The 12,441-nt window shown below is 40.7% G+C and overlaps 1 protein-coding gene across 5 annotated transcripts in view; it reads left to right on the top strand.

The window, feature by feature from the left end:
* The window catches only part of cnot3b (CCR4-NOT transcription complex, subunit 3b), a 140,430-nt gene that overhangs the window by 93,827 nt on the left and 34,162 nt on the right, over nucleotides 1-12,441 (top strand). For 3 of the 5 annotated variants that reach the window (XM_060904855.1, XM_060904857.1, XM_060904856.1), the window contains exon 14: nucleotides 145-216. The exons of the other annotated variants lie outside the window; for them this stretch is intronic. In XM_060904855.1, coding sequence (XP_060760838.1) covers nucleotides 145-216 — 72 coding nt within the window. The remainder of the gene's footprint in view (nucleotides 1-144; nucleotides 217-12,441) is intronic. 5 annotated transcript variants of the gene reach the window in all.

Here is a 12,441-nt window from a genome sequence, read left to right on the forward strand (position 1 = left end):
TTGAGTGCAAAACTGTTCATGACAACTGCAGTCCTAAAGTTAGCAAGTCAACTGTAGTCCTCAGCCATAAAAGCATTACTGTAAGTGTCCAGAGCGTCCTCCAGGTGTGACTTTCAACTGTCCTCATGGGGCTGTCCTCCACAGGAGCGATGCGATGAGACTCCAACCAGACACGGGGCACCAGGATGGATCAGGCAGGTCCGAGGAGCAGAGGAGGTCAGCATCTCGATCCCAAGACCGACATGTACAGTTAGGTCCATAAATATTTGGACAGAGGCAACATTTTTCTAATTTTGGTTCTGTACATTACCACAATGAATTGTGAACAAAACAATTCAGATGCAGTTGAAGTTCAGACTTTCAGCTTTAATTCAGTGGGTTGAACAAAACGATTGCATAAAAATGTGAGGAACTAAAGCATTTTTTTAAACACAATCCCTTCATTTCAGGGGCTCAAAAGTAATTGGACAAATTAAATAATTGTAAATAAAATGTTCATTTCTAATACTTGGTTGAAAACCCTTTGTTGGTAATGACTGCCTGAAGTCTTGAACTCATGGACATCACCAAACGCTGTGTTTCCTCCTTTTTAATGCCCTGCCAGGCCTTTACTGCAGTGGTTTTCAGTTGCTGTTTGTTTGTGGGCCTTTCTGTCTGAAGTTTAGTCTTTATCAAGTGATGCTCAATTGGGTTGAGATCAGGTGACTGACTTGGCCATTCAAGAATATTCCACTTCTTTGCTTTAATAAACTCCTGGGTTGCTTTGGCTTTATGTTTTGGGTCATTGTCCATCTGTATTATGAAACGCCGACCAATCAGTTTGGCTGGATTTGAGCACACAGTATGTCTCTGAATACCTCAGAATTCATCCGGCTGCTTCTGTCCTGTGTCACATCATCAATAAACACTAGTGACCCAGTGCCACTGGCAGCCATGCATGCCCAAGCCATCACACTGCCTCCGCCGTGTTTTACAGATGATGTGGTATGCTTTGGATTATGAGCTGTACTACGCCTTCACCATACTTTTTTCTTTCCATCATTCTGGTAGAGGTTGATCTTGGTTTCATCTGTCCAAAGAATGTTCTTCCAGAACTGTGCTGGCTTTTTTTTAGATGTTTTTTAGCAAAGTCCAATCTAGCCTTTTTATTCTTGAGGCTTATGAGTGGCTTGCACCGTGCAGTGAACCCTCTGTATTTACTTTCATGCAGTCTTCTCTTTATGGTAGATTTGGATATTGATATGCCTACTTCCTGGAGAGTGTTGTTCACTTGGTTGACTGTTGTGAAGGGGTTTCTCTTCACCATGGAAATTATTCTGCGACCATCCACCACTGTTGTCTTGTGTGAGTGTCCAGGTCTTTTTGCATTGAGGAGTTCACCAGTGCTTTCTTTCTTTCTCAGGATGTACCAAACTGTAGATTTTGCTACTCCTAATATTGTAGCAATTTCTTGGATGTGTTTTTTCTGTTTTCGCAATTTAAGGATGGCTTGTTTCACCTGCATGGAGAGCTCCTTTGACCGCATGTTTTCTTCACAGCAAAATCTTCCAAATGCAAGCACCACACCTCAAATCAACTCCAGGCCTTTTATCTGCTTAATTGAGAATGACATAACGAAGGAATTGCCCACACCTGCCCATATAATAGCTTTTGAGTCAATTGTCCAATTACTTTTGGTCCCTTTAAAAACAGGGTGGCACATGTTAAGGAGCTGAAACTCCTAAACCCTTCATCCAATTTTAATGTGGATATCCTCAAATGAAAGCTGAAAGTCTGTACTTTATGTCCATGTCCATTATATAACTATAACTTGAATATGTTTCAGAAACAGGTAAAAAAAACAAAATTTGTGTCAGTGTCCAAATATATATGGACCCAACTGTAACTCAGAAGGACAGACTGGGGAGAGGGAAACATAGGTTGTGAGGTATGCCCAATGTCACCTGAATAAGTAGGAACAGTATACATATTGCACTGAGTACAAGCAGGGACTCTGGCAAAACTAACTATGACAGCATAACTAAAAGGGGAGAGCCAGAGGGTAACACAGGCATGAGGGAGCCCCGGGACATAAAGCAGCCAGCCACCACACCATCAACAAACTCAAGTGAGCAAGTGAGTGTGGGACTTGCAGCATCCATACATCCCAGTTTACCAAAACACTCTGTCTGAGAACCCTCCAGATCTACACCTTTACCTCATAAACACCATTAACAAAAGGCTTGACTAAGCAAATACAGTGGGGCAAAAAAGTATTTAGTCAGTCACCAATTGTGCAAGTTCTCCCACTTAAAAAGATGAGAGAGGCCTGTAATTTTCATCATAGGTACACTTCAACTATGAGAGACAAAATGAGAAAAAAAAATCCAGAAAATCACATTGTCTGATTTTTAAAGAATTTATTTGCAAATTATGGTGGAAAATAAGTATTTGGTCAATAACAAAAGTTCATCTCAGTACTTTGTTATATACCCTTTGTTGGCAATGACAGAGGTCAAACGTTTTTTGTAAGTCTTCACAAGGTTTTCACACACTGTTGCTGGTAATTTGGCCCATTCCTCCATGCATATCTCCTCTAGAGCAGTGATGTTTTGGGGATGTCGTTGGGCAACACGGACTTTCAACTCCCTCCAAAGATTTTCTATGGGGTTGAGATCTGGAGAGGCCACTCCAGGACCTTGAAATGCTTCTTACGAAGCCACTCCTTCGTTGCCTGGGCAGTGTGTTTGGGATCATTGTCATGCTGAAAGACCCAGCCACGTTTCATCTTCAATGCCCTTGCTGATGGAAGGAGGTTTTCACTCAAAATCTCACAATATATGGCCCCATTCATTCTTTCCTTTACACGGATCAGTTGTCCTGGTCCCTTTGCAGAAAAACAGCCCCAAAGCATGATGTTTCCACCCCCATGCTTCACAGTAGGTATGGTGTTCTTTGGATGCAACTCGGCATTCTTTCTCCTCCAAACATGACAAGTTGAGTTTTTACCAAAAAGTTATATTTTGGTTTCATCTGACCATATGACATTCTCCCAATCCTCTTCTGGATCATCCAAATGCTCTCTAGCAAATTTCAGACGGGCCTGGACATGTACTGGCTTAAGCAGGGGGCACTGCAGGATTTGAATCCCTGGCGGCATAGTGTGTTACTGATGGTAGCCTTTGTTACTTTGGTCCCAGCTCTCTGCAGGTCATTCACTAGGTCCCCCCGTGTGGTTTTGGGATTTTTGCTCACTGTTCTTCTGATCATTTTGACCCCACAGGGTGAGATCTTGCATGGAGCCCCAGATCAAGGGAGATTATCAGTGGTCTTGTATGTCTTCCATTTTCTAATAATTGGTCCCACAGTTGATTTCTTCACACCAAGCTGCTTACCTATTGCAGATTCAGTCTTGCCAGCCTGGTGCAAGTCTACAATTTTGTTTCTGGTGTCCTTTGACAGCTCTTTGGTCTTGGTCATAGTGGAGTTTGGAGTGTGACTGTTTGAGGTTGTGGACAGGTGTCTTTTATACTTATAACGAGTTCAAACAGGTGCCATTAATACAGGTAACGAGTAGAGGAAAGAGGAGACTCTTAAAGAAGTTGTTACAGGTCTGTGAGAGCCAGAAATCTTGCTTGTTTGTAGGTGACCAAATACTTACTTATTTTACCAAGGAATTTACCAATTAATTAATTAAAAATCCTACAATGTGATTTCCTGGATTCTTTCCCCCCATTCTGTCTCTCATAGTTGAAGTGTACCTATGATGAAAATTACAGGCCTCTCTCATCTTTTTAAGTGGGAGAACTTGCACAATTGGTGACTGACTAAATACTTTTTTGCCCCACTGTATGTTTTCAACCTAGACTTAAACGCTGAGACTGTGTCTGATTCCCAAACATTACTTGGAAGGCTGTTCCATAACTGTGGGGCTTTGTAAGAAAAGGCTCTGCCCCCTGATGTAGCCTTCACTATACGAGGTACCAGCAGATAGCCTGCACCTTTTCCACATCATTGCATTCTGTTTTTATTTATAATTCGTACTTTGTTCCAACTTTTTTGGAATCGGGGTTGTATAATCAATACGAAATTTGATTGGGAGCCAATGCAGTGTGGATAAGACAGGGGTGATGTGGTCATATTTTCTAGTTCTAGTAAGGACTCTTGCTGCTGCATTTTGAACTAACTGGAGCTTGTTTATGCATTTATTGGAACATCCAGACAGTAAGGCATTACAATAATCCAACCTGGAGGTAACGAAAGCATGGACTAGTTTTTCCACGTCATGTAGTGACATTAAATTTCTTATCTTGGCAATATTTCTGAGATGAAAGAAAGCTATCTGGGTGATGTTATCAATGTGAGTTTTGAATGAAAGACTGGGGTCAATAATCACTCGGAGTTCTTTTACTGCTGCATGTGAAGAAACAGAAAGGCCATCCAGAGTTACTGTGTAATTAGAAAACTTGCTTCTAGCTGCATGTGGTCCTAGTACGAGTACTTCAGTCTTGTCAGAGTTAAGCAGAAGGAAATTAATAAGCATCTAGTGTCCAATGTCCTTCACACATTCCTCAATTCTATTAAGCTGGTGTCTCTCATCAGGTTTTGCAGAAACATGCAACTGTGTGTCATCAGCATAACAGTGGAAACTAATACAATGTTTACGAATAATATCACCCAGAGGTAACATATATAAAGAAAAAAGCAGTAGACCCAAGACAGAACCTTGTGGAACACCAAACTTTACCTCAGTATGTCTAGAAAAATCACCACTTACATCAACATACTGATAACGATCAGTTAAATAAGAGCTGAGCCAGGAGAGGGCCGTTCCCTTAACTCCCACAACATTTTCTAGTCTACCCAGAAGAATGGAATGATCAATGGTATCAAATGCTGCACTAAGGTCAAGCAACACAAGCAGCGAGACACAGCCCTGATCAGACACCAAAAGTAGGTTGTTTACTACTTTAATCAGAGCTGTCTCTGTGCTATGATGAGGTCTAAATCCTGACTGATACATTTCATGGATGTTATTCCTATGTAAATATGAGCATAACTGCTGTGCTACAGCTTTTTCAAGGATGTTGGAGATAAAGGGGAGGTTTGATCTTGGCTGATAATTGGACAGCTGACAGGGATCAAGGTCAGGTTTTTTAATCAGGGGTTTGATAACTGCTAGTTTAAAGGATTTGGGCATGTAGCCAATCGTAAGAGAAGAATTTATTATTTTTAGAAGCGGTTCAATTACTTCAGGTATTATGTGTTTGAATAGACGTGTAGGTAAGGGATCTAGTACGCAAGTTGAGGCTTTTGATGCCGAGATTAATGAAAGTAATTCAGTTTCTCTAAGGGGAGTAAAACATTCTGACTGATGATCTGATACAGTTATATTGTTTACAGGGTCACTTACATTGTCTGACCTTAAATTATTAGTTTGAATTTTTTGTCAGATATTCTCAATTTTGTCATTAAAAAAATTAATGAAGTCGTTGCTACTACATACTACAAGTATGCATGTGTCTATAGTGGACTTATTCCTGGTTAATTTTGCTACAGTATTAAATAGGAATCTAGGATTATTTTTGTTATCTTCTATTAGGGAGGAGAGATATGTTGATCTCGCAGCACTAAGAGCTTTTCTGTACTTCAGGAAGCTCTCCTTCCACGCTAATTTGAACACTACCAATTTTGTTTTACGCCATTTATGTTCCAATTTTCGAGTGGTCTGTTTTAATGTGCGAGTGTCATCATTATACCAGGGTGCTAATTTTTTGTCTCTGACCATTTTCCTTTTAAGAGGAGCTACATTATCTAAGGTATGGCGGAACGTTGACTCTAAGCATTCAGTTGCCTGATCAAGTTCTGCAGGGGCTGACAGTGACCCAGTCAAAGTTGATAACTCTGGGAGATCATTTATAAAGCTCTGTGCAGTAGTTGACATGAAATGTACGTTTAATACAGTAGTGTGGTGAGGTGCATATAATGGGGCTTTTCCACTACCAACGCGGCTGAGTTGGGCTGAGCTGTGCGGTGCTGAGTGGGGCTGTTGGGGTTGCATTTCGACTACAACTGCGCTGAACCGTGCTGGCTGGAAGTGGGTGGACACATTGGGTGGAGTTAGCGAAAGTGGGTGGACGTCACGTGATGTCGTTAGGCGGCGCAAACAGTGACATCAGTGAGCTTTTAAGCGGTAGTCTCACAACCCGGATAGTAAACGATAAACATGGAGGACATGGAGTCGTTAGTGTTGCTGGTCTTGGTGCTGTGGCTTGTTGTCACCGACAACGCCAACAGATACTGGCAAGAGCGTATAGATGAGGCGAGGCGCATAATTTGTCGTAATTCTTCTTCTTCCGGGTTTACGGTGTTTACAGATCCCAGCGTGCTCGTGGGGCATGTGTGGGCATGTGAGGACACTCCTCCTCACCAATCAGTGCACAGGGGAGTGTCTCCTCATGCCCCTAGCCCCACTCGGCTCGGTTTGGCTCACTTCAGCCCCTCTCCAAAACCGTGTGAGTTTTGGGTGCTGAGTAAGGCTGAAGTGAGCTCAGTCGTGCTGCTCTGAGGTAGTCAAAACGCGAGCCATGTTGGGCTGAAGTGAGCTGAAAAAGGGTAGTGGAAAAGGCCCATATTATTACTCAGACATATTTTGAATGAGATGAGATAATGATCTGAGAACTTCAGACTGTGGAAGTATGACTGTACTTTCTACATTTAACCCAAATGCTAGTATTAAATCGAGGGTGTGACCACCATTATGGGTCGGTCCTGTGACATTTTGATTAATCCCTACTGAATCTAAAATGGACACAAACGCTGTTTTCAAAGGGTCTTCTGGGTTATCGAAGTGAATATTAAAATCTCCGACAACTAAAGCTTTGTCTAAGGAAATAACCAGATCGGAGAGAAAATCTGCAAATTCAGAAAGAAACTCAGAATATGGCCCTGGGGGCCTGTAAATAATAAGTAACGGAATTAACTGGGTAGAGACCTGAGAGAGAGGGGGAAAAAAGGAAAGCAAAAGTGGAAAGTACAAAAAGGAAAGTACAATAAAAAAAATGAAGAGGATACTGGAAAATTGTTTGTAGAAAAAATAAAAAAGGATTAGTGATTCACGCCAACACTCACGGAAAAAAGACTCGTCGCAAACAACTTGGGAACCAGGAAGTGCGTAGCACAGAATGCACATGTGCAACCCAATCACCCAATCGCTTCACTCAGAAACGGTCTGAGACAAATGGAGTGTTCAGAATGTCACCACTTACCATCAGCACAATAAATGAATATTGAATTAATTGATGTTTATTTCAGTCCTGTTACTTGAAAATGCTCTGTGTATGATGTTAAAACAGTATATTATGAGGAGTTGAACGGGTAGCAGGGTACTGTGTGCTCAATAAATGAGTGACGAAAGCTAGCCTACTGTTATTTTACACATCGTTGAGTCAGTGCTACCATTTTATTAACAACGTTCATGCTTTATGGAGCTGTTTTTTGTCATGGTTAGTCATGGTGTGCAGTCTGAGAGACTGAAGCTGCACTATGAACTTGGACAAGTTGACAGATAATGCGGACATTTGTAACTTTCATTATAAGTGGAGTACTGACGCGAGTCTTTATAATGAGTGTTTTTATACGCTACAGCCCTACTGTGTCTTTCTGTTACTGACGGTCTGATCATGTCTTGTGTAAAATGGCTGCTGTTCTGCATTTCCTTGTACATCACACTCGTGCATGAACATGTTTCCAACCCTATTTACTGACGTCATCTAAATGCAGTTGTCACTTAGTCACTATTACCCCTTTTCCACCAAATCAGTTCCAGGGCTGGTTCGGGGCCAGTGCTGGTGCTGGTTCACAACTCGTTCAACTTGCGAGCCAGCTGAGAACCAGTTTGCTTTTCCATAGTTCGCGGTGCTAAGAGAAAACACTTCATTATGTCGCTGTATACGTCAGTTACGTTGGTGTATACATCATTACGTCGCTACGTTTGCATAAACCTTGGTGCGAATATCGAAGCAAAAACAACACGGAAGAAGCAGCAGCAGCAACAACAACAGTAATAACAATAATGGATGACTTCGTGTTTGTACAGCTGCAGCTTCTCGTCGCTTAAAAATGGCGATCTTTCGCGGTCTTATTGTTGTTGGTCTTAACAACTCCGCCCCCCCCGCTGACGTAAGCGGTTCTTTCCTCTGGCCCAGCAGAGAGTTGGTGCTAGCCTGGAACCGGTTTTTCTGGCCCCAGAGCCAGTTCTTTGTCAGTGGAAACAGAAAACCTGGTTCCAAACTAAGCACTGGCCCCGAACCAGCCCTGGAACTGCTTTGGTGGAAAAGGGGCATGTGTCTGGTGAAACGCAGCTAGTTTCCATGCCTCAATAATGAACCCAATCATCCAAAATCAAGGTCACCTGCTTGCTTAGCTGCTCAGCCTGCCACAGAGCATAGTATGATGACCAAAATTAAGAATTTAACATGTATTACACCTGTCTGGGACACCCCCCCCCCCCGATTATGCTGTTTATTTTAGGCATGTAATGATTCACCCGAATCATGGTTCAATTAAATTCATGATATTGAATTCACGATTTGGTTTTCCCTGTTTTTAAATTATTATTATTATTATTATTATTGTTATTGGGCGGCACGGTGGTGTAGTGGTTAGCGCTGTTGCCTCACAACAAGAAGGTCCGGGTTCGAGCCCCGTGGCCGGCGAGGGCCTTTCTGTGTGGAGTTTGCATGTTCTCCCCGTGTCTGCGTGGGTTTCCTCCGGGTGCTCCGGTTTCCCCCACAGTCCAAAGACATGCAGGTTAGGTTAACTGGTGACTCTAAATTGACCGTAGGTGTGAATGTGAATGGTTGTCTGTGTCTATGTGTCAGCCCTGTGATGACCTGGCGACTTGTCCAGGGTGTACCCCGCCTTTCGCCCGTAGTCAGCTGGGATAGGCTCCAGCTTGCCTGCGACCCTGTAGAACAGGATAAAGCGGCTACAGATAATGAGATGAGATTATTATTATTATTATTATTATTATTAATAATAAATTAAAAATTTTATTTCAAAAATACGCAACATTTTTTCCTATTATATTCATTTTGTTAAATTAAAAAACGCCTTTCATCTTCCAAATAACCAACAATAAATATTTACCCATGTTTGTAAAGGTTGGAGTAAAATATAATAGTCTAACTAAAATATTCCTTTCATTATCCCCCACCCAAATGAAGTTTGGTGGGGGATATAGTAACGGGTTCTGTCCGTCCGTCCAGTCACATTTTCGTTTCCGGGCCATATCTTTAAAACTACTGAAGATATCTTCATGAAACTTAGTATATATATCAAGCAACATGTGAATTGGTGCCTTTTGCTGTCTTGGATTTTTGGAAAAAAAGTATTTTTCAAATTTTTACATAAAAAATAGATTTTGAATTAGATTCTAAGAGCACTGTTTGTTTCCGGAGCATATATCCAAAACTATTCATGATACGGATTTGAAACTTGGTATACATGCTAATAAGGTTATATAGATGTGCCTTTTCATACTGAGAAATTTGAAAAATTAAAATTTTTCATGTTTCCATGGAAACAATTTCAGAGTGGTTTTGTTTCTGGAGCAGAACTCGAAAACTATGAGTGGTACGGTCTTGAAAGTTGGTATACGTGTTGATTAAGTAATGTATATGTGCCTTTTGATACTAAGAAATGTGAGAAATTGTAATTTTTAGCTCACCTGGACCAAAGGTCCGCTGGGTTTATGCCATGGGCTGCTGAGGTCAGTGTAAAGAGGTAGGATTGGTTTCCTGCAGCAGAACTAGAAAAATGTGACAAATAATATCTTGAAACTTGGTATATAGTGCGGGGGATATAGTCAGTCTTGTTAAAAATGAAAAAGTTCATAACAAAAATAAACCTTTTCTTAAGTGTTTATGAATATTTGTTCTACCCCCATTTGCTTCTCTTTTCTTTAGCCTTCAGCAGTTTGTAAAAAGAGAAATCTGATTTCTTAAGTCTATTTGTACAGTCACACATCAGCTCCTTCACATTTTAGGTGTGCGCGTGCGTATGTGCGCTTCTGCAGCATTAGAGCTGTTACTTCCACCTAGAGTGGTCTTGTGTATTCCTGCTATTGCATGTTATGGCTTCCCATTTGAAAATATGGCTTAAAATCAGGAAATTGTCGATGATGTTACCCAGTCGTCTACATGATCAGTCATCATTATTGGTCTACGTATGTCATAACACACATTATTCATATGGGCACACTTTCCCTTTCTCCAACACATTTTTAAAAACCCTGCATGTTTTTGAAATGGATGTCAGCAGCTGAGAAACAGTGGAGATGCAGGGCTCGCCTGAATGCTGATCCTGCAAGAAGGACAGCTTATTTTGAGACGCATGGCATAAACTGTGTGACTTTCATTCAGTACGTTTACATGCACGTTAACACCCACTGTTCTTCTGAATAGGACAATATTCGGAATTTGATACGGGTCATGCAAACAGCATATTCCTTTTGGATATTCTGAATTTGGCCTTATTCCGAATTTAGCATTTTCCATTTAAGACATGGGATATGTGGATATTATTTAAGTTGGAGGAGTGTTCTTTGGATATTTATTTTTTTCAAATCAAACTGATTCATGTAAATAACTGTTTTAGAATATAACTCGAGTCATTTTGATGAAAAATATTGAGATCTTAGAATAGAATGCCTTTATTGTCACTGCACAAATGTACAACAAAATTTAGTTCATCCTAGGAGAGCGAAGCCGCTGCGTACTTGCACTCCGCCACTCTTGGGTACTTCAGCCCAAGGCCATCCCATGTTAACCTAACTGCATGTCTTTGGACCGTGGGGGAAACCGGAGCACCCACACAGACATGGGGAGTACATGCAAACTCCGCTCAGAAAGGCCCCCCCCGTCAGCCGCTGGGCTCGAACCCAGAACCTTCTTTCTGTGAGGCGATAATGCTAACCACTACACCACCGCCTTAGTGGTTGGAATGAGATTTAAAAAAAAAAAAAATGGAAGTCAGAAACGCGAGTGTCAATTTCAGTTCAGTTAATGTGAATTGTTTATTGGATTCTGTTTTTTCGAGGTTCGCCTTGAAAGCTGTGAATATTAATCAAAATAATCATTTATATTCTTTCATATAAAGTAGGTTCTACTTAGAAATGCAAAGCCTGCAGAGCACAAAGAGGGGATTAGAAATATTCTTTTCTTACTTTTATTTTGATAGCAAACGGTAGATGTGAATGACATTTAATGCTTATTTATGCATATTTTATAATCAACATTGATTTCTCCTTCTTTGTGATTTATAAATGAGAGGTAAGATCCGCTTTATATTGCACAAATAAAGCCATTTGGTGAAACTTTGAAGAAGAGCGTACCGATTTAACATTTTCACCTAATTATCAAAATACTAATTTACATAATTTGTTTTTAAACAATTAGTAAACTTTGAGTATACAACCATCTATGTGCTGCCAATTTCCATGTAAATACCTTGGAAAAAATAGAAAAGTTAGTAAGAAAAAACATTTGATCTCATTGGTTAATGAGGCCCATTTTGGACCATGTGACCCTCATACAGAAATATTACAGCAGTTTTCTAAAAAAATTAAGCCCTTTTTTCAATCTTTGATTTGTAATATTTCAAGAACAGATAAACATATTTTAATTCTGTAAAAAGTTTGTTCTGCATTCAATTCTGAATTCAGTGAGCCATTTCAAGCAATTTGGATTGAATTAGAATTTTCACTTGATATGCCTAATATTAGGTTTTTTTTTTTTGCTCCTTTTGATGTACTTTCTACAGAAATAAAATGAAATTATTTACATCACAGCATCAAAAGGTTTTTTTTTCCCCCTCGCCCCCAAAAAGAGAAATACACTGCCACCCTGCTATAACAAACGCCTTGGGAGACGTCCAGATAGTTTGTTATACTAAAATGGACCCACTTGTCACACCAAACGAGTGTCACATTATATGCAAAACTTTAGGCACGTTCTCCTCATCACAAATTTCTCCTTTCGAGTCACTATCGCAGTTCACTGACTGAGTTAAAGGATCATGAATGGAGGCGATGATTTCTTCATCTGTTTGGAAATGACGGTGGTTACCAGTGTATCACTGTCGGTGTCCACCCACTGACTCGCTATGTTTAAATCTTCATTCATGTGTTACAAATCACCGATGATGTCATTTATGTCATGCCGCAGGGCTGGGTGAGGCTGGGCGGGGGTATAAAAATGCCACCAGTGTGCTTTAACTAAGTGTTAAGTTTATCGGTATCAGCAGTCATTTCGTCCTTTTATCGATTCTTTGATCACCGTTCTCGATAATTGTTAGTGATGGACGCCTAAGTGAGGCTCTTTAAGCCTTTGTTTTATGGTGTGAACACATAGTTAACTTCACTGCGGACTTGATTACTTATTGTTTGCCTCTGGGTGGAAG

Source organism: Neoarius graeffei, chromosome 22 (genome assembly GCF_027579695.1).
Source record: "Neoarius graeffei isolate fNeoGra1 chromosome 22, fNeoGra1.pri, whole genome shotgun sequence".
Classification (NCBI taxonomy): domain Eukaryota; kingdom Metazoa; phylum Chordata; class Actinopteri; order Siluriformes; family Ariidae; genus Neoarius; species Neoarius graeffei.